This window comes from Lissotriton vulgaris, chromosome 2_1 (assembly GCF_964263255.1).
Source record: "Lissotriton vulgaris chromosome 2_1, aLisVul1.2, whole genome shotgun sequence".
Classification (NCBI taxonomy): Eukaryota; Metazoa; Chordata; class Amphibia; order Caudata; family Salamandridae; genus Lissotriton; species Lissotriton vulgaris.
Window position 1 is genome coordinate 945,183,745 of NC_141687.1, and position 20,633 is coordinate 945,204,377.

General features: G+C 44.4%; 1 protein-coding gene across 1 annotated transcript in view; it reads right to left on the reverse strand.

Annotated features, from left to right (window-relative positions):
• Window positions 1-10,670, reverse strand: part of LOC147731447 (angiopoietin-2-like) — a 225,258-nt gene extending 214,588 nt beyond the window's left edge. Inside the window, exon 1 of the mRNA XM_086956490.1 lies at window positions 9,968-10,670. Coding sequence (XP_086812616.1) covers window positions 9,968-10,300 — 333 coding nt within the window. The 5' untranslated portion in view covers window positions 10,301-10,670. The remainder of the gene's footprint in view (window positions 1-9,967) is intronic.
• Window positions 10,671-20,633: the final 9,963 nt, after the last annotated feature.

A 20,633-nucleotide genomic window follows, 5' to 3' on the forward strand; every position in this document is an offset into this window, starting at 1 on the left:
GAGGTGCATTGGTCTCAGATTGTGTCATAGTCATATCTTCAAGCTCGTTGAGTTAGGGTTATATACATTATCAATATCATTGGCTATCTAGTTAGCCATTAGGAATTGCATAGGTTTAGCTTGTCATAGTAGTCATAAACATAATAAAGTGAGGTAGAGGTTATATAGTTTGAGCTGTGAGATACAGTATATAGGCTCCCAAATATATGAGGTAGCAGTTCAGTGTGTAGCCGAGGCTCGGACGGGAGTCTTTCATTTGTTTGATATTGAACTTCCAATTATTCATGATGAGTACCTCCTCTTTGGCGTAGATGTTCATATCAATAGTCTGTAGTTTCTCTACGTAGGGTATTTACTCATCAAGTGGCTTTTTAGTTCCCGTTTGAATGTTTCCGTATTTTGAATTTTCCTGATGTTTGGAGGGAGTGAATTCCAAATTCTGGGTGCAGCTCCGGAGAAGGCCCGATCGTAGGTCCTTTTCTTGCGGAAGAAGGCCGGTCGCAATAGCAGCTCTTCGGCACTTCTGCTTGGTCTGTTGACTCCCGAAAGTTTAATTTTCTTGGCTAGGTATCTAGGCATGTTGTAGTGAACCGCCTTGTGGGTTATACAGGCCATTCTCATTTGAATTCTGGCCTCGTACGGTAGCCAGTTTAGGGCTTTCAGGTGGGGCGATATATGATCGAATTTCTTCGTTCCCGTGATGAGTCTTGCCGCTGCGTTGAGGCAGGCTTTTAGTGGTGCTATGGATGTCTTGGGTAGGCCAGCTAATGTGGTACAACCATATTCAATCCTCGAGATAACTAGCGATTGGGTGGCCAGTTTTAGATCCGCCTCAGAGATAAAGGGTTTTAGTTTACGTAAATAGTTCAAATGGAAGCGGGCGCTCTTAGCCATTGAGTTAATGTGGGCTTTCATGTCGAGGTTCTCATCTAACGTAATTCCCAGTGATTTAGCTGAGTCAACTAGGGTCGGAGTGCAATTTAACGCAGTCACCAATTTCACCCATTCCTTTACTTCAGGTTGGCTCCTTGTTGGTGAGATTAGCAGGAATTCAGTTTTGTGGGCATTTAGTTTCAGATGATTAGTTGTTAACCATTGCAACGCTTTCTTTAGTGTGTCATTCATTCGGTCGACGTCATCACGGGAGGCGATCTTTATATATATTTGCGTGTCGTCTGCATACATGTGATAGGATATCCGTGATTTTTGAAGAATCTCCGTAAGGGGTTCTACATATAAGTTGAATAGATCTGGGGATAGAGTTGAGCCTTGTGGGACCCCGATTGTGTTAGGGCATGGGGAGGAGGTTGCTTGGTTGATCAGGAATAGTTGAGTCCTGTTCTGTAGGAATGATTTGAACCATTTCAGTACGTTTCCGGACAAACCCATCCTATCTTGAAGCCTGGTTATTAGTATTTCGTGATTTACAGTGTCAAAAGCTGATGACAGGTCTAGTAGGATCAGTAGGCATGCCTGATTTTGGTCAAGGGCTTGTAAGGCGTCATCAACAATATGCAGGATCGCAGTTTCAGTACTATGTCCTGTTCTAAATCCTGATTGGCAGTCGTCTAGTAATGCGAACTTAGCGATGTGTTGACTCAGTTGGCCTTGTACGCATTTCTCAATAAGTTTGGCCAGTAAAGGTATGTTGGTCACTGGTCGATAGTTATTCGGGTCTGTCGCATCCGCTGTTGGTTTTTTAATGATGGGCACTACCTGCCCCGTTTTTAGGCAGCCAGGGAGGGTCCCTTGTGTAAGTGAGGCATTTATTATCTGGGTCCAGATCGGGACTAGAGTGTGGCTGATTTCTCTTACACACTTTGACGGTAGAGGGTCTTGATAGTGGTTGTTCGGTCTAAGTTCGGCTAGCTTTTTGGCAATCTTACCCTGGTCATATAGTTCAAATGTGTCCCAATTTGCTTTATTTTTTGTTTGAGGACCTTCTGTTGTCTCATTAGCCTCATTTTTAGGTGAAGGAAGGGTCACAAGGTTGGCTGCTGCACTGGTGAGCTCAACTTCTAGTAGTTTGGTTTTTTCCGAGAAAAATGAGGCGAATTCCTCGCAGCTTATGGGAGTTTTTGCGTTCTCTTGGGTCGTTTTGGTTAGTTTGTTTGACTGTTGTTTTAGGATCTCGAAAAGTTTTCGTCGTCTGTTTCTGGCATTATCCAGTTCAGCCCTTATAAATTCTTTTTTGGAGTAATTTTTTTGGAGTAAATTATTTTCCTTTCTATGTATGCCATGTTTTTTAACTCATGTATAATGATGGTGCAGAGATCCAGTTGAAAAAGAGATGTGTGGAAGCCCAATGGTCCAAGAAGAGTACAATTTAAATTATAAAACATAAATTCTTAATTGACAATTACGGTGCATTTGATAGGCATATCACGTTAAGAATTACATAGAGATCTATGGTATATGGGGTACATTTTCCTTCAGTACAATGTGATTGTCTTGAACAGCATTCTGCTTATGTTAGTGGCGTCATTTATGCTGATTATTCAGTTTCCTTAATTTCTGTCTTCCATCTCATTTAATTTCCCACTCAGCTCTTTCCAATAAGATTTGGAGGCATATATTATCATATGCAGCCGGAAGGGTGCAAATTGGAAGGTTATGCCAAAGAAGTAGACAGCAGGACTACTCCTTTGGTCAAACAGATATCACTGGCAAATGCAAGATCTACCACATGCGCTACAGAAACATTAAACTTTCAGATACCTGATACAGGGCAGGCGCTAGCCATGGGCAGTATGGGCAGCTGCCCAGGGCCTCGCACTCAGCCCACCAGCATGGGGCCCCGCACCAGTGCAATACACCACCAAACATCTTGTGCCCCTGCCGATCCCATTGAAGAAAGGTGTTTGTTTACAATTGGGCTTACAGGAGGGGGGCCCCCTCCCTGGGCCTCTCAGGGATGGTGTGAGGAGGCCTAGGGGAGGGGCACACTTTATCTTGTGCCAGTTGCAAGGAGGCCTAATTGCAGGTATGTCTTACAATTAGGCCTCTTGCCCGGCTGCCTTTTCAGAGACACTGCGGGAGACCCATTGTCAGCACTTTACTGTCTACAGAGTTTTAGCTCTCAGCCCCCAAGCTATTCTCACACTTTCAGCCCGATATGAGCTGTGAAAGAGGTACTTGTAGGTGGCAGAGAGGGGGAGCTGCTACCCAGGAGGATTCTGCACAAAGCAGATTCCGGAGCCCCGAAGTTGTCACTTATGTAAATTAGAGGGGTCTCGCACATTCCCCTTCGCCTGGGGCCCCAGAAATGTTAGAACCGGCCCTGACCTGACATATCCGTAAGGTTACAGTAATCTTGAAGGCTCTGGTCTCACATAGTAGTTCCTATAATGAGTGTCTCTATGTGAATCCTGAACCAAAAGCCATAGCAGCATTTGCCATCTGGCAAGAAGAAAACAGCAGCCGAAATATATGTCCCCAACTCAGTATCAATGGCCACATGAAAATTTGTTTTAAATATAGAATGGAAATACAATCAGTTTGCCCTCAAACACTAGCTTTGTACTTTTTGAAATGCAAACTTTTTATTTTGGCAATGTAAATTCAATTCTTCTGAAGAAAAGCTTGCAAGTATTAAAAAATAATAATGTTCTCTAAATCTACAAATTTGGTCCACAAATACCAGCTTCTCATTTTCACCAAGTACTCACATGGTTCACAGAGAAAGAAACTGCCTCGGATATAATTGTATCACAATCACATGTCAGAGATGTTTATCTTATATTAGTGGTGGATACCAAGTGACACAGATGCCCACATTTTTCCAGAAGTCACGGATGTCCATATTTGCCTGGGATGCCTATCACTGTGCCTTCAATGTTCACAATGATGCAAAGGGTACTGATGGTATGCTATGGATAGCATATTTAAGCCAGTGCCACCATTATGAAAGGCGACGTATGTATGATGCCTAAGATGCTTCCAATAGGTCAAGGAGGGCCGTCTTATGCTATGGCCACAATAATGCCTAAAAAGCACACAACATGCCACAGTGGTCTCATGTAAGTCAGTGCCCTAAATGCCCAAAATATGGCATAAAGTTGACCTTGTGCCAGTGCCTCCATAATGACTACATAATAACCACTATATGGCATTGAGGTTCACCTAATGCTAATTAGTAAAGCCAAGAATGTCGACAGAATGCCAATGAGACCAGAATAATACCTAGAATCCCGAACTTAGAGGCCCATTATGATGTCGGGCGGATTGCCCCCGCCAGGCTAGCGGTAGCTACCGCCGGCCTGGCGGGGTCAATCCGCCCAACATCATATCTAGAATTCCCCCCCCCCGCCAAATTAGAATGGCGGGGGGGACCGCGGCGGACGGAAAGACCGTCCGCCGCTTTTCCACCCCGGTCGCCTTGCGGCCGGGGCGGAAAAGGATTAATATGGTGGCGGTGTCTATGAGACACTGCCAGCCATATTAGGATGCCCTTCCTGATAAGCTTTTCCGTGGCGGCAATGCCGCCACGGAAAGGCATGCGGAGACTCTCTGCGGGCCCTTTGGGAGTCCGGGGGGTGGGGTGGTGCACATGGGGGGTACCTATGATACCCCCTCACATTTCAAAGTGCAATATGCCTGTCATGTTGTGCTTTAAAATGCACAACTTGCATTTTTACCATTGTGGCCTGCGGCGCTTTCTGCACCGCCAGCCGCTATGGTAAAAATACAGGATGCGCCCGCCTGTGTGGCGGGCGCATCCTAATGCTCAAGGCGGGACCGCCGCTACTATGGCGGGCAGTCCCGTTTTGCACGAGGATGGCGGGCGGGCCCGCCATCCTAATGGGGGCCTATATTTCTGCAAGTATTCATGACTCCTCAACATCCACCTCTCTCTTTTGGACAGCTCAATTTCTCAGTTTGATTCACCTCCTTTTTCCAAACTAGTCTCTGGTCCGAATCTTGAAATCTCTTCCTCTTAATTCCATCTCAGTTTCCTTCTCATGAAACCCAAACTTCTGTTCCTGTCCCAATATACAGACTCTTCTTGTTTCCCATTGCCCTCCTGTCTCAGTCCTCCAATATCCATTTCCATTTTATGTTTATCATCCTTCCCTCCTGTCTGTTTTTCACCTGTTTCCTCACTCACCATACCCCACATGCCCTCTGTGTTGTGTCAATCCAATCTCATAAATCCCATATCTTCTTTTATAGCTACCTTAATTTATTTTAATGATCAGCTTGCTTTCTTTTATTATGTCACAGTTCTCCAGCTTTCCATCTTTCTTACTCTACCTGCATCACATGCTTTTTCCTTTATTCTCCTTCTTCCCATCATTCTTTCTCTTACTTAAGGCCTGGACGGAGTTTGCGGAGTTGCGCTATACGGAACTCTGCAAAGTGACCAAAAATCTCTGCCGCGCTACGGGGAGTTCCGCAAGCAGTGGGATGCATTAGGTTGCGCCGGGTGTTTGTCCTGCACTGGAAAATCAGTACGAACTGCACCATGAGCAGCACTAGAGAGCGCTGCTTCTGTCAGCTGCTCGAGTAGATTTTCCATTCGAGACAGCTTCCTCAATGCAAACGGATGGTTTCTCAACACGAGCGGTCACGACCATCCAGGTCCGCACGCGTTAAGAAATCTCACAGGAAGGTGGTCTAGCATTGTCGCGCATTGGTGAGTGAGGAAAAACCTTAAGCAAAGTTTTTGGGAATTCCGCGTGCTCCACGGAGTGCGTACAACTCTGCAAACTCTGAGAATGGAGCGGAGCTCACCACCCAGGCAGCACTTTCATTCCTTATTCCGCTTGTTCATTCGTTCTTTTCCCTTTTTCTGCTCATTTTCTTTTTTCCACTGGTATCTGGGATGTCTGGGATCAAAATGAGGCACTGCCTGATGAGTTTAAGGAAGCCTTGAAGGCTGCAAAGATCCAGCTTAATGGTTATCTTGTTTCTAGGTGGCTTTTGTTGCAAATGAGGTTTCTGTGTCATTACTGGAGAGATTTCAGTCTCAAAAGTGGGGTTTATGCTGTTTTTTCGTTTAAGCTACTATTTTATTTTGTATGAGTGTATTCTTGGACATGGTGTGGAGAGTTTTGATTACTTAGAGTACATCTTAAAGGGGTGTGAGTTTTAATATTGGCTTTCAGGAATGAGGTTGACTAAGTGCAGAAGGGATTGGCATCAGCTTTGGAGTCGGTTCTGATGGCCAGGGTGATGAGTTCTTGTTTGAGAGTTTTTATGTGCTCATCGATGAAGGTGAAATATTTTTGTTTGGTTGGTTTTCAGTGATGTGTGGTTGGTGTTGGCAGTTGTGAGCAAGTTCTGATCCAACAACTGTAATTTTGAAGACAGGAAGGCAGCGGATTCTGATCACTCATTGCTATTTGGAAGATTGAATGGTTGTGAAGGCAAGGTTGACAATGTTGACTTTGGACTAGGTTGATTCAATGGGTTCTTTGATTTTAACAGTATAGAGACTGTTCAAGGAACTGAGTTCGGTTTTAAAGTCCAAGCGATGGAAACTGGTGGATGGAAAGGCAGATGAGTTCTCTGACTTCTTTGATAAAGATTTTGCTTAGGATCACTTGTTAAGATTGGGTACAAGGTGGTGGTCAAAGAAACTGAGAGGGGGTGGTCAATGGTTCCATTCAATTAGTGATAGTGGTGACCCAGAAAGTATATGGCCATGGAGATGGCTCCGAAATATGCCTCGGCCCACGGCCCATAAAACTCCTGACAAGGACTCTGCATAAACTCTGAGACCCTGAATTAGCTTTCCCCTAAATTTACAATCTCTGAAGTCTTTTGATCCTTATAGGGCCCGAAGAGTGCATTGGCACTCATTCAGAGGTACCACCTCCAGGGTCAGTAACACCGTTCCCCTAAAGATCAGGATAAACCTTTCTCACGGAAAGTCGAAGAATATCTGGAGCAACTCCTGTTCCATCGGCATTCCAGAAGCAACTTGATTCCCACTCCCCTCACATATGAGACTGTCGTCATTTCTATGATTCATTGATTTCTATGATGAAACTGACATCGTTGTATACATGTTCTTTTCTCTTAGCTGGATGTGCTTTGGGCAGCCTGCTCTTCCTTTACGCTAATGTTTAAGATATAGGCACCTATGTACCTATGCATAGTTTTTGGTACTTCTGTAAAATTCTCTGAGCTTGGGCTCCACTGTAGAAAACCGCAGATAAATAAATAAATACATAAATCAATAAATAAAACAAAACTAGGTCGACATGACCTCTGAGGCAGGCGCTAAAGAAGCTGCTCTTGATCTCAAGTCTATACAGGAGGCGCTATGGTGGTTTTCTGCGGTGAAAGCAGAACAGCTGCAGGCTACACCTCTCTGCAGTCTCAGCAGAGAGGCCATGCAAGGAATGACCATAGATTGACAACCCAGCCCCATCTCCCCATTGAAGTTTGATGCACAGTGCCGGACAGTGGGATAAGGCTTGAGCAGTCCAGGAGGGCTTCGTTTTTTGGCACCTTCAGTTTAACCCCCATTTCAGGGCCGGTTTCCATATGACACTAAAGCAAGGACGTGGTTGCAGGTCAGTGAGCAGTGAGCACTGCATTTTCTCACTCGTGGGAATATGCTTAGCAACACATGAATCTTTTACATTTCTCTTTTTGCGAGATTTGCAATATTGAAGTCTCAATCAATGTATAGAATTCCGCGGTTGGTTGCTGCAACGTCGTTTAAGCGCTGAGGAAATACACTTAACATAACACAAGAAAAAGCAACATTGCATACCTTAATACACCATATAGCAATCAAAAAGACCACTGGCCTGGCGAATTATAACATAACATGGCACTGCCTTAGCTGACATACCAATCCTAGCATCAGGGCTGTAAGTGGGTTGGGTCCCTCTGGGACTCAGACCAGGTAGTAGTTAAATACAGACCTTGAGACAGGTACCTATCGGGTGCTATGTTCATGTCCTTGACCCGACTGGTAGAAACAGTGATCGATTTCTGAACAGTGAATGTAAAACATGTTAAGGTATTCCATGCCAGCGATTTAGTTCCTGTTTATATTTCCCCTTTTACTTAATTGTGTACTAAGAGTGTTAGCTGTTTCCAGGATGCTGTATTTTGTATTTTTTTTTCTTGTAGCATATTATTTTTTTGTTTAATGCATACTTTGATCTGAGTCGCTCCCAGGTGTTTAACTCCTTCTGTGCTCATGACCGCTCCCCACCATCAAGAGTCACGGTAGCCATGTGCTCATGACGGTCGGGAGCCATCTGAACGTTGCTGCCCCTCCCACGTGGCACTAATTCCCTGCCTGTGTGGGCAAATTAATCAGTGGGCGGAGTTCGGACGGCTCCCGGCCCTCATGAGCACACACCCACCGTGATTTATGACGGCCGGGAGCCGTCATGAGCACCCGAGCACCACACCCAACCCCGCCCTCCTCACACCCCGGTGGAATTTGCCCCGCCCCCATGGCAAAAGAGTTAAAACGGGCCACAATTGAGAGCTCTGGAGTTGAGGCTGAAGACAGCGCACCTTTCTCACAGTGCCTGTCAGTGGGTCAGAAAGGTGTTCAGAATAAATGGTCCTCCAATCTTTGGCCTCTCTGTAGAGCGCACAGAGCGTGGTCATGTGTTCCAGTTGCAGCTCTGATTCTGTGCAAATGTGTGGAAAAGGAGGGACAATTTATCAAAATACTGACAAGACGAAAGTAAAAGAAAATGCAGTACTTACATGTGAGCATGTGTGTTGTGTATTTGGGGTTAGTATAGTGAAGGAGTTGTGAGGAAGTGCATTTAAGAGAGAGTGAAGTGAGGGTGCTGAAGAGGAAAGAAACGAGGTTTAAGATATGCCTATGTGCGGGATGTGGAGTGAAAAAGAACATACATGTCCAACATGGAGTGAACATAAGAGGAGCGATTGAGACACTGAAGATTACCATCCCTTCCACAAGCCCCACTAATGTTTAATTCAGTCTCACAATTTCAGAACTGAAACATGTTCAATATTAATTATTTAACAAAATCATTGCTGTTACTCATTTATCTTAAACAACTAGCAATCTTTGATAAAGCCAATAGTCCCGGCTGGTTTTAGGTGTATATCAGTTGTGTTGTGTATCTGGATGTAAGAACAGAAAGCTCAGGCAGGCACCAAAGTATCTGCCAGGTGGCAAGGTTTAGTTATCGCAGAAATGTAATTTGCGCGTTAAAGCCACACCCTTAATTACAAGGGCCACTTTTAGAGATCCCAATTCCACCACTTTCAATCCATGTAAGGCCCTTGCTAACATACCAAAGTATTGCGTATTCTAGCACAAACTGTCATCTTGTCCTAACATACAGCCATATATCTGAGCATAAATCAGCCTAACATAATTCAAACTAACAGAACCTGGCCTTGCACTCTCTCATTGCATATGGAGCAAAGTAGTTTCACCTGAAGCAGTGATCCTAAAACTATGACGTTAGCTCCTCTAGTAAGGTGGATGCCTGGGTGGTGATGCAAAGGATAAGATGGAGGATATTTAACATTTTCTATACTACCTGGAAAGACCTGGGGAAAAAAAACTACATTTAGTCCTCAGTGGAACCAAACATTTTTGTTATTTTTTTCGTGTAGCTCAGCAAGAAACAAGTTGAAAGAAGGTTCTGCTGCAGTACAGAGAACTGGTAGTGATGCAACCCGCTCAAAGCAATTTGACATGTAGTAGAAGAACAGATTAATTCAAAGCACAAACTAGGCTTTCGGGGTGTCTTGGCGCTAATGGCAGATGAAGGGTGTATATCAGCTGCCCTTCCCTTTTGCCGGCCCTGCATCCATTATTAATATCATAAAGGGCTGTGCTAGTGTTACCTCAATGTGGTATTACGACAGACCAATGTCCACTCATTCTGAAGACTTATTGGGCAAGCACGAATCGTTGCAGGGTGTGCAATGGCCCGCTGAGCCCCCGGACCCAACCACGGCGCCGCAGCAAATATACACAGTGCAGCGCACAGAAGCCGCCTCTTACCTTCTGCAGCCACTGCGTGTTGTTCTCCATGACGTCTTCCAGCTGCTGCAGCCGCTGGTTGGGCCAGGTGGGCCCTGCGCCCCCTGCTGGCGGCGGAGGGGCGTCGCGCTGCAGCGAGTTGGAAACCTGGAAGTCTGCGGGAGAGGCGCCCCCCGCGGGGGCCCGGCAGTCCTCCAGCTCGGGCAGGAGGAAGGTGTAGCTGCAGGGTCCGTGCTGCACCTGGTGCCGGTGCCGCTCGGGGGCGCTCGCGGCTTGGAGGTACGCGCCGGAGCCCACCGGAACCAGGCAGGAGCCCAGCCACCCAACCAGCATCACTTCGAAGAGCGGGGCCATCCTTCCAAGAGAGTCTCCAGAAATTAGTGTTTTGGGCACTTCAAAATATCCCTATCTTATCACCCACTAGTAACCAAAATACGGTTCACTGAGTATATAGCGTCGTTCAGCCAATTGGGTATGCTCCAGGCGCTTTGTAGCCTGAAAGGCAACAATAAGTGTGTCAAAAAATGTGGTACCCCACGACATGCGCCACTGAAAGAGTCCTTTACGACTGCCCAGCCTAGGACCTGTTAATCTATAGCGCCGACATAGCATGCGCCTTGCTGTTGTCGATGCAGGCACTGCCACCTAAGCCCCGGGTTTTGAACCCTCGCCTCACTTATGAGAGATTCACGACTTCGGACTTCTCCGGCCACATGGGTCTGTCAGCGGAGGGTGTTGTAGTTGTTCTTTTTAAAGAGGCGCACCCCTCCCTCCTCCGCCTTGGACCTGCTCCAATCCCTATTTGCGGATGCTTTGTTTCGCGGAACTCTTGCCCCGATCCGGTCCGCGATGAGTTCAGAGACCGCAGACATGCGGGGAGGGCTGCGAGGGGTCCTCCAGGTTTATCGAAGGTGCTCGCTGTTTCCTGCTCCCGCACCACAAATAGTTGAGAATATTAATGCACGCTCACGTTTTATTTCAGCAGCTGGTAAAGTAGCCACTAGACTAAATTTCACAACCATCTCCTCTTCTGTCTCTCATCATTTCTCTATCTCTCGTTCTCTCCCAGTGTCTCTCTCTCTCTTCCTCTCTCTCTCTTCCTCTCTCTCTCCTACTTGTCCTCTTTCTCACGTACCTATTCATTCTCTCGTCTTCATATTCTCTCTTTCTCCTCTACCAACGACCTCTCCCTTTTTTATCGTTTAGTTTCTCTCCTTCTTCTCTCAATTCTTCTCTCCTTCTGTTTCTCTTCTCCCTTTACCCTTCTCTTTTGATATTTTATTTTCTCTCTCGTCCACCATTCCTCTTTCTCGCGGTCTCCTCTCGCTTTATCTTTTCCACTCATTTATTTCCTTCCAACTATTGAAATGAAATTAAATGAAATGAATTCATTTCACTTCCAACTATTCCACCCATTGCCTCTCTATCACCTCTGCCTCTCTTCTGCTTCAACTTTCGCTCTTTCCTTTCTCTTCTTCCTCCTCTCTCGCTATTTCCATCCGCTCCTTTCTTGTCTTTTTACAATCTCCTACCTTCTGTTGCTTATCTTCATTTTTTATCACCATCTCTTTGTTGCACTTTCTTTTCTTCCTTCCACCCCCATTTTCTCTCTCTTCCACCTCCTCTACTCTTTTGCCCCCTTTTCCCTCCTTTGTCCTGCTCCCCTCTCACTTCTTTTATTCTTGGAAAGACTTATGCTCCTTGTACTATTTCAACAAAGAATGCTTCCCTGGTAGATCTACATACTAGACGGTTTTGGAGACGAGGATCTTGATTGCCTGCTGTCACACTTGGCACAGAGCCTGACCTCTCTATGTTTGGGGTCCCTTAGTATTTACCTGTTTCGGTCTCACGATTGTGGTCTCTAAGCCTTCACCTGGTCAGTGTGAGTGTGTGTTCCAGACAGATGTGCGTTGTTCCTCTGGTCTGTTGTTTCTGTGCGGGCACCTATTGTTGAGAATTCAGCTCTTGCTGCCCCCCTAGTGGGCGTTGCATTGGATTTCTAGAGAGAACTCTGGCTGCTAAGATTGACCTCATAGACACCTTGGTGCTCCAGCAATAGATCTGCCTGCGGATGTCAGGTTATGTAGGACTGTAGACTGGATTTGTCCTTTAGGTGATGGAATTAAAATGGAACTGTGTGCTTCTGGATACGTAGCCATTGATACTGGCCTAGTTAACTCTGCAATTTTTGATTGAGGTTTTGGAAAATACATAATATTACAACATTTATAGAGCTCCTTCTACCCCTTTGTGGGCCGCTCAAGCACTTGCCTCCATGGGTAGTATGCTGCACCATGTAGGCTGTATGCGATGACCACCTAGAGATGTGCTTATTCTGTTGTGGGACTCAGTGCTTAGCAGTGTGAGAGGGGCACACAGTTTACGGTTAGCAACAAGCTGGCAGGTCCCTTTGTGGCATTTCTTATGTATTGTATTGTATTGTAATTGCATTTATATAGCGCTTACTACCCCTGACGAGGCGTCAAAGCGCTTTTTCGGCGAGTAGCACGCTACTCCGGGATCCCATAGAGGATTAGTGTTGAATTAGTATAGTGAAACATGGGAGTACATTTTAAGGGGTGGATAGGTAAGTCAGTTATTTGGATTTGGAATGATAGCAGAAGGATTGAGGAGGAAAAAGGTTTGTATTTATATAGCGCTTGTTACCCCTGATGGGGTGTTGACGCATGCTATTCAGGAAGCCCATAAAGGATTAGTGGTGAATTAATATGGTGAAATATGAAGTAATTTCAGTGGTGGATATTAGTCAGTAATTTGGAGTGAGAAGGATAGTAGAGGGATAAAAGGGGAAGAAAGGTTTGCATTCATATAGCACTTGTTACCCCTGATGGGTGTTGAAGCGCTTTTCTGGCGAGTAACACCCCATTCCGGAATCCATAAAGGATTAGTATTGAAAATTACTATAGCAAAAGAATAAGTAATTAGAGTAGTTGATATGTTATTCAGTTATTTGGGTAGAGAAGGGTAAGTGGCGGATTAGAAGAGGGAAAGAGGTTTGTATTTATATAGCACTTGCTGCCCCTGATGGGGTTTTGAAGCGCAAGTAGCAAGCTACTATGGAACCCATCAGGATTAGTGTTGAATTATTACGGTGAAACATGAAAGTAATTTTAGTGGTCAGTTATTTGGATTGAGATGGGTTGGGGAGGGGTAGAAAGAGGGAAGAGTTTAGAAAGGTTTGTTTTAGGGGATCGGTATAGTAAAAGAGGTATCAGATGATGCAAGGAGGGGTAGAGTAGAAGAGAGTCTAGAAATGGTTATTTTGGGGATCATAGTAGTGGTATGTGGTTTGGGATAAATGAGAGAGTAGATGTAGAGGATATATTGATAGATGTATAGGATGACAGATAGGGTAGTGCATTGAAAGAGTAGTAGAAGTAAGTTTGAGATGAGTCAGAAGTTTGGGCTAGAAGATATATTGAGCGAAGTATAAGCTGAGAAATAGGGTAGTGCATTGGAAATGCTAAATCAGAAGAAAGAGATAAATATATAGATCCATAAGTACATTGAAAGTATATAGATACATAAAGGAGGTAAGTATATTGGGCAGCATTGCTGGCCCTGGTCAGTCTTGAACAGGCTCAAACAGGCAACTGCCCTTGTCCTCTCTGCCCTTAGCCTTGATGCCTGGGCTGAGACGCCCTAACCCTGGCCTTTTATAGCCTTAGTAATCAGGTGACCCCTTCAGCCAATGGCAACCCTAGCCCTGACACTATCCAATCACAACACTAGCCCTAAAATCTAGAACCAATAGGAGACCAGGACCTTACAGCCAATCTTAACCCTAGTCCAAGCACCCAATCAGTTCAAAAACCATGGTCTCTACGTCTAATAGAGGCCCTAGCCCTACCAGTAGTCCCACCCCAAGTCCAATCAATCAAAGGCACAGGAAGCCCTAGTCCCTACTTCCAATAGGAAGCCTAACCCTACTCTTAGTCCCACAACTAGTCCAGCAACCAATCACACCAGAAGCCGTAATCCCTATTCCAATAGAAATCCTAACCCTAGCAGTAGTTCCAACCCTACATTGATTGAATCACAGACCCAGAAACCAATCAAAACCCTCAAATACCCAACCAATGAGGACACCAACCCTAATCCAATAGAAACACCAGATACAACCACCAATCAGTGTAAACTTGTACCAACCACTAGCAGACCATATAAGGTCCCAGCGACCTCAGACAAGGTTTGCTGGCCACGGATTTGGAAGCTGCTTCTCCTGGTCAGAATCTCCTAGGAGACAGACAGGCTCAATCCACACTTTGGACTTCCGCAGGTAAAGGTCTCACTAACTTGAAATCTAACAATACTGTTTGAATACAACTTTACTCCCTCTCCTGGCCAAAAAACGAAGTGCACAGTCCCTAGTAAACACAGTTTAAACTGCTCACAGAAGCACCCTCTGATGTAGAATATCCCTGTTGCTGGGGGGCGGAGGGGGGGGGGGCAGGGAGCTGTTTTCACTGGCTTTTGAACACAAAATGGTGGCTGGGGGTGCACTGTTTTAACATACAGGTCTTAGCACAGAACAAAGGAAAAATTTGGAGGGAAAACTGAATTGTCACCAGGAATGAGAGGGATAAACTACAGAGTTTGGACAGCAAATCCCACACTTCAACAGGTTAAATGGAAGCAATCATGGGCAGGAAAAACCACAACTTTAAAACACAAAACAGGTGATAAAATATGCAATCACAGGCAGGTTAAAACTACAATTTTAAACTGTAACAACCACAGGCAAAGACAGTAATCACAGAAAGGGAAAATCGTTTTTTTAACAACTTTTGTTTTGGGGAATCACGAAAGAGTGTCACTTCTAAGAATTTTGTTTATTTCATTTATGGACCTGAGCAGGCATAGGTTGGAGGAAGAGGTGGGCAGGAGATCCGCTAGAATGGACTTCATTACAATCATCCCTTATAGTAATGTCACTTTGAGGTGTCGAGAAGCAGCCAGTCGTGTGTAGTTAGATGGGGTATGCAGTTGTGGACTACATTAGAGACCCCCAGTTGCCAGCAGTATGCGGCAGATCTCTTCAGTTATTCCATGCCTGTTCTGTTGTTGATGGATGGTTTGTTGCAGTGGACTTGTACAGTACAGGATGATAGACAATGACTGTAGTGGTGCTGTCTTATGTGAGTGTAAGAGGGCCAACCAGTATAATGCAATTATTATGCAGCTTGTTTGAACTCCAGTTGCCTGCCCAACTCTAAGAACGAGGGTATTAGCAGCCGCAGCTCGTGCAGGTAAGAGCGGTGGGGCCACTGGGGAGGGATTTCGATGGACGATGACGAGGGAAAATTAAAATAAATATAACATTGAAAGTTATCAAATTGCTTGCCAACATGGGGAGAGTGTGCCGGTGGGGCTGATCCTTCTATATGGACTGTAAATTGCATGTGAAGGCAGGATCGTTGTTCTGGGTTCTATCTCAGGGTTACATGATGATGTGGTTATCTTGAAAACATCCTCTTCTGAGTCGTGCTCCTGGTTGCTTCAAGTCTTGGTTGGCAGTAAATTCCATAGTTTGGCAGCTTGTGCTGAGAAAATGGTGCTTCATTTATATTTCTTATAGTAAGGAGGCATGATGATACTTGGTGCAAACCTAGAGTTTGTCCTGTTTTGCTTAAGCTGCTTGAATTTAATTTGAAGGTAGAGTGGTATTTTTCTTGGGAGGTTCTTTGGAGAATGCAAAGTGCCTTGAACATTGCTCATGTAGCTACAGGTAGGCAGTGGAGTGCTTGCAAGACCGCTGTTATGTATCCTCTGGGTAAAGGTGGAGTCTTGCAGAGGCTTTTTAGATTAGTTGTATCTTTTGAGTGATAAAACTGGAGTACAGGTTGGTGGCAATGTTAAGCATTGTGGTGAAGGTGCTCTTTGTGACCTTCTTGACATATTTATTATTATTATACTTTTTAATTTCTATGCAGCGCAAACTTGATCCGCAGGTATCAGAGCACTTTACAGTAGCAACAGTTATGTTACAGATGGACACATTCATTTTTGGTAGGAACAGACAGATTTAGAGATTTGCCCAGGATCACAGGATGTTGAGCGTCCCTGTCGAGAATTGAACACGGTTTACCAGCTTTGAGGTCGACCGCTCTAGCCATTAAGGACACATCCTCCGGCATCAAGATTTGGTCTGCATCCTTGGTTACCCCTAAGTTTCCCTCTCTTTTTGTCATGGCGATTCCTCAGCTTATATTGGCCATTTGGCAGTAGGCTGGTGTTTGTGTCATTGTCCACAGGTTGTGATCTCTGTTTTTGTGGTGTTGAGCTTTAGGTGGTTAATCATCATCTTTACATTTAAGGTACAGAGGCCTTCATCAAGTCTTGACTTGTAGAGTTCTTCTCAGCCATCCATTTTGTTGAGAATGATCACAAACTTGCATTGTTTCAAAAATTAATGTTCTTGCCCTGTTTCATCTGTCTGTTTCGAATTAACTGTCTTTTTCTTTTGTAAATCACTCTGACACTAATCAGTGGTGATACACAATTCCCAAACAAATTATTTGTGTGGGTTAACTTTTATTTATAGTTAGAACACTGTTAAGGAAAGCTCAAACAGTGCTTGTGATTAGGAATGAGATAACCCTCACTGCGAGTTTGCTAAGCTGGGGTTTGTGCGCACTTGGTTACACTCCACACACCATTCAGGCATGTCTGTTACAGAACTGATGGATTTCTACAAGTGTTTTTTCACAACTTGATTGATTTTGGGTATTGGTTGTTCCTAGAAAATTGAACGAATTGGCAATATTATGTGATAAAATAGTATTTGTAGTAGTCCAATTTGGAGATTAATTCGTACAGTGGTTGGTCTCCCGGTCTATTTTAGGTCTGACGTTAGCCAAGACCATTTGATTTTACTAAAATTCCATATATAATATTTACTAAGAGGAACTTTCAGCCAGCCTTCTTAATTCATTGGTCCATTGTTGTGTCATTCCCATTTTCATTCCGCTTTACACAGCATGGGACAGAGGGTGACCCCACTTCCACCATTGGCTAACTTCACTTTGAGCTACAGTATTCTGCTCTTACACAAGGGGCACATCCGGGCACACTGTAGCTCCCTTCAGTGCCAGGAACTACTTTGGCAGTGTCTGCTTTTCAGACCAAAATATTTTCGCCTTTTTTCCATTTTTTCTACTGGTGAGGGCCCAGCAGCTCATATAACAATCAAGTTTTACTGAAACTATGGCAAAACAGTCAAGAATTAACAAAGCAAAAAAAGCTGGCAGCCAATGATAGACCTGTTGGTTTCACAATGCTTGCTGTATATGGAGTTGATACATTTATTGCCCTATTTACGTGCCATTATCCTAAAAATTTGAATGTTTTCATGGTTAGCGTGTTTGCAGGGGGGCTCAGCTGGCCTAGTTTCACCACCATCTTTGGGATGTAAATAGCAGAAACTTTGGGCCAATTGACATAGCCATGAATGGCTTTTGAACCTATCTTCATAGAAGAAAATGGCTCAATTTACTCCTGTCAGATATCCACAACAGGATAGCTGGCAGCTGTAAATGGTTTTACTACTGCGTGATTATGCACTACAACATCAAACAATTCTGCTGTTGTATCTCCTGTGCAAGGTGCGCATCAAGAAGTGATTAAGCTTGAGACTTTGTGGCCTCTTGAGTTTGTGGCCATTGCTATGCTATGTGAATTTGTAAAGCGCACTATCACCCTCAAGGCTATCCTGACGCTGAGGTGTTTGTGACTAGCCCTGTTTATAGTAGACTGAAAACTAAAAAGCCAGGTCTTCAGCTTCTTGCGGATTTCAAAAAGAGAGGCAGAGACTTTGAAGTATAGTGGGTGGACGTTAGACGCTTTAGGTGTGATGCAAGAGAAGGCTTATCCTCCTGTAGGGGTCCTGTACAACGGAGGTGTCTGGGCGGTTGGTTGAAGGAGCTGAGACTGTTCAAGTAGTTAGGGCCTCTGAGTTGTTTATTCCCTTGAATGTGAGAGGAGTTTTTATTGAGCGTGTTTTTATAGCGTGAGCCAGTGCAGTTCCCTGAGATGTGGTGCGATGCGAGTTCTGTGTCGGGGTTTGATGATGAGCCAGGCTGCCGAGTTCTGGATGGTTTTTAGTCTTCTAGTGAGTTGCTTGGTGATCCTGGAGTGGAGGTTGTTCCCGCAGTCCAGCTTGCTGGTGACTTGGGAATGAGTGACAGTTTTTCTAGTGTTGCTTCGAAGCCATTTGAAGAATTTCCTCAGCATCTCCAGGGTGTGGAAGCAGGATACTGTGATGGTGCTGACTTGTGCGGTCATGTCCAGTTTGCAGTCGATGATTTCAAGGTCCCTGGTGTGGGTACTGCGTATGGGTCCAAGCTCCTCCGGCCACCAGTTGGAGTTCCATGACGAGGTATTCTTGCTGAAGATCACTACTTCTGTCTTGTCAGTTTTGAGTTGAGACAGTTGGCTTTCATCCAGTTAGCATCTTTGGTCACGCAGGGAGGGAACTTGTTTCTTGTGTTGGTTTTTTTTCCATTCACCATCTCCTCGTCAGTCCTTTCTTTTCCTGGAAAAGGTTGGAGATTTACTGCAACAAAAGCATGGAGTAACTCCTATTGAATTGTGGTAAGGCAAACAGAACACCTTGAAACACTGTGGGGTGTTTGAAAAGGGGCATCTCCATGGTAAAAGATGGTTCTATGTGAAGAAAAAAAGGGTGGAAATTGAGATTGCACAGCATGCTGTCATTCCCTGTTAGAGAGATAAAACTGGAAACCAGCGCCTGGTGCCGTTTTCTAGGCATAGTACTGGGCATGTCTGAATTCCCAAAAGTCGTACATTTATAACCATGCATATGAGTATATCTCCCAATGCAAATGTACAACTTATTTTTTTTGCGAAGTGGGCTGCTTGTCTGAGTCAATCTGCGGTAGCTCTAGAGCGGGGTAACTGAGCAGGGTTGGAATATAAGTAAATATTTGGTTAAATAGTGTTTAACTGAAAACTACCTGGAAAATTCTATGTTCTGGAGAGTTTTTAACTCGCAAATCACCTTTTTTTCTAGGATCTTCAACCTACTTTTTTATGAATTTCTCCAATCTTGTAATGCTGAGCCGATGTGGTGTCAAGTTGTCTAAACCCAGCTTCACCTGCTTTATGCACCCGGCTTACTCTTTGTTTCTGCTCAGAGGCACCTGTTTGTGTGTTTTGCAGCTGATGGACAAATACATTGATTTCATGATGTCATATGTTTTCGCCCTAGGCTAGTCAGCAGCAGTCTATAGTTCAAACCTGGGTGTCAACAAACACTTTTTTAAATATCAAAGCAGGCAAAAGGATGCTGTCCTTTAGGTGATGGTGCAACAGAACAGTCTCTTTCTCTCTTCCTCTCTGTATCTCTCCCTCTCCCTCTCCCTCTCTGCATCTCTCTCTCTCTCTCTCTCTCTCTCTATCTCCATGGGTGTTAATTCACCAAAATGCTAGGTGTAGCGGAAGTGACATAACACACCACTTGCCCTTTACTTTGAGTCGCACACACACATACTTAAACATACACACACATTTACAGACTCTCAAATAAACACACTCACCTACATGCATACATACAACATGTCCTTGTGTAACGGAACTAGTGCTCATGTAAAGCGCTCCAATACCTTCGGGCCAAGTTCGCGCTATATAAATCTGCAAAAAAAACCACCAAAAAACCATACATTTCAAAGCATTTTTTACTTTCCAGATAGGGTCAAAGTCCAGCTAATTATACTGCATTTTTTGATTACACTAATAGTGAATAATGTTATTCACTATTTGTTTAATATCAATTGACAGAAAACCATGAAAATGGAGCTCCAGACAACTTCCATTAGGGTGAGCTGCTCCTGTTTCATGCACCGAATGCTCTTAGACCCGAAAGTGGCCCTTTTATTTGAGCACTGAGGACGTGCGATTGCCAAAGTTAGGGGATTGGCATTATACAATGACTTAACTGGATGGCTGCATGCCCAGAGTGCACAACATATCCAACCCTGTGCTTTCCTTTTACGAATCTGGATCATTTGATTTCACCCAAGACTACAAGACCCAGAATTCATTTGGTTATTCAATGAAATCCTAAGTATGCTGACATGAAATCTAAAATAGGCCTGAAAGGTAAAATTTAAATAAAGGCAGCGTAATATGCATAATTTAGGGGTTTCGCTTTAGGCTTCTTGTGCAAAATTCCCGAACTGACGCTGTCACACCACTTTAAAAATTTACAGAGAACACAAGGAAACAACAAAACAGAGCAGCTGTTGTTTGTGGTACTTTTCTTTAAATGCGTCTCCCAAAATTGACTTGAGAATGTATTTCGTGTTAAAATACTGCACGAAATGACATATTTGCAGTGAACGTAAATTACACATAATTTTACATTATTTTGCTGTAATTTTGCATAATTACACCAAAGCAAATTACTCAAATTTCGAACACCCCCTAGTCTGAATTGCTTTCTATTCATTGCATTTATGTGCCACAATGCAGTAGGAACCCAGGTGCACATCATTTGAGAGTCCCATCCATCCACCCATTCATCTATCCATCCATCCATCCGTCCATCCATCCTTCCCCACTATCCAACTCTACCTTCTTCTATCCACCCCATGCCCTCCAACCTCTCTCATCACTCACTGCAACCACCCACCCCTCCATGCAC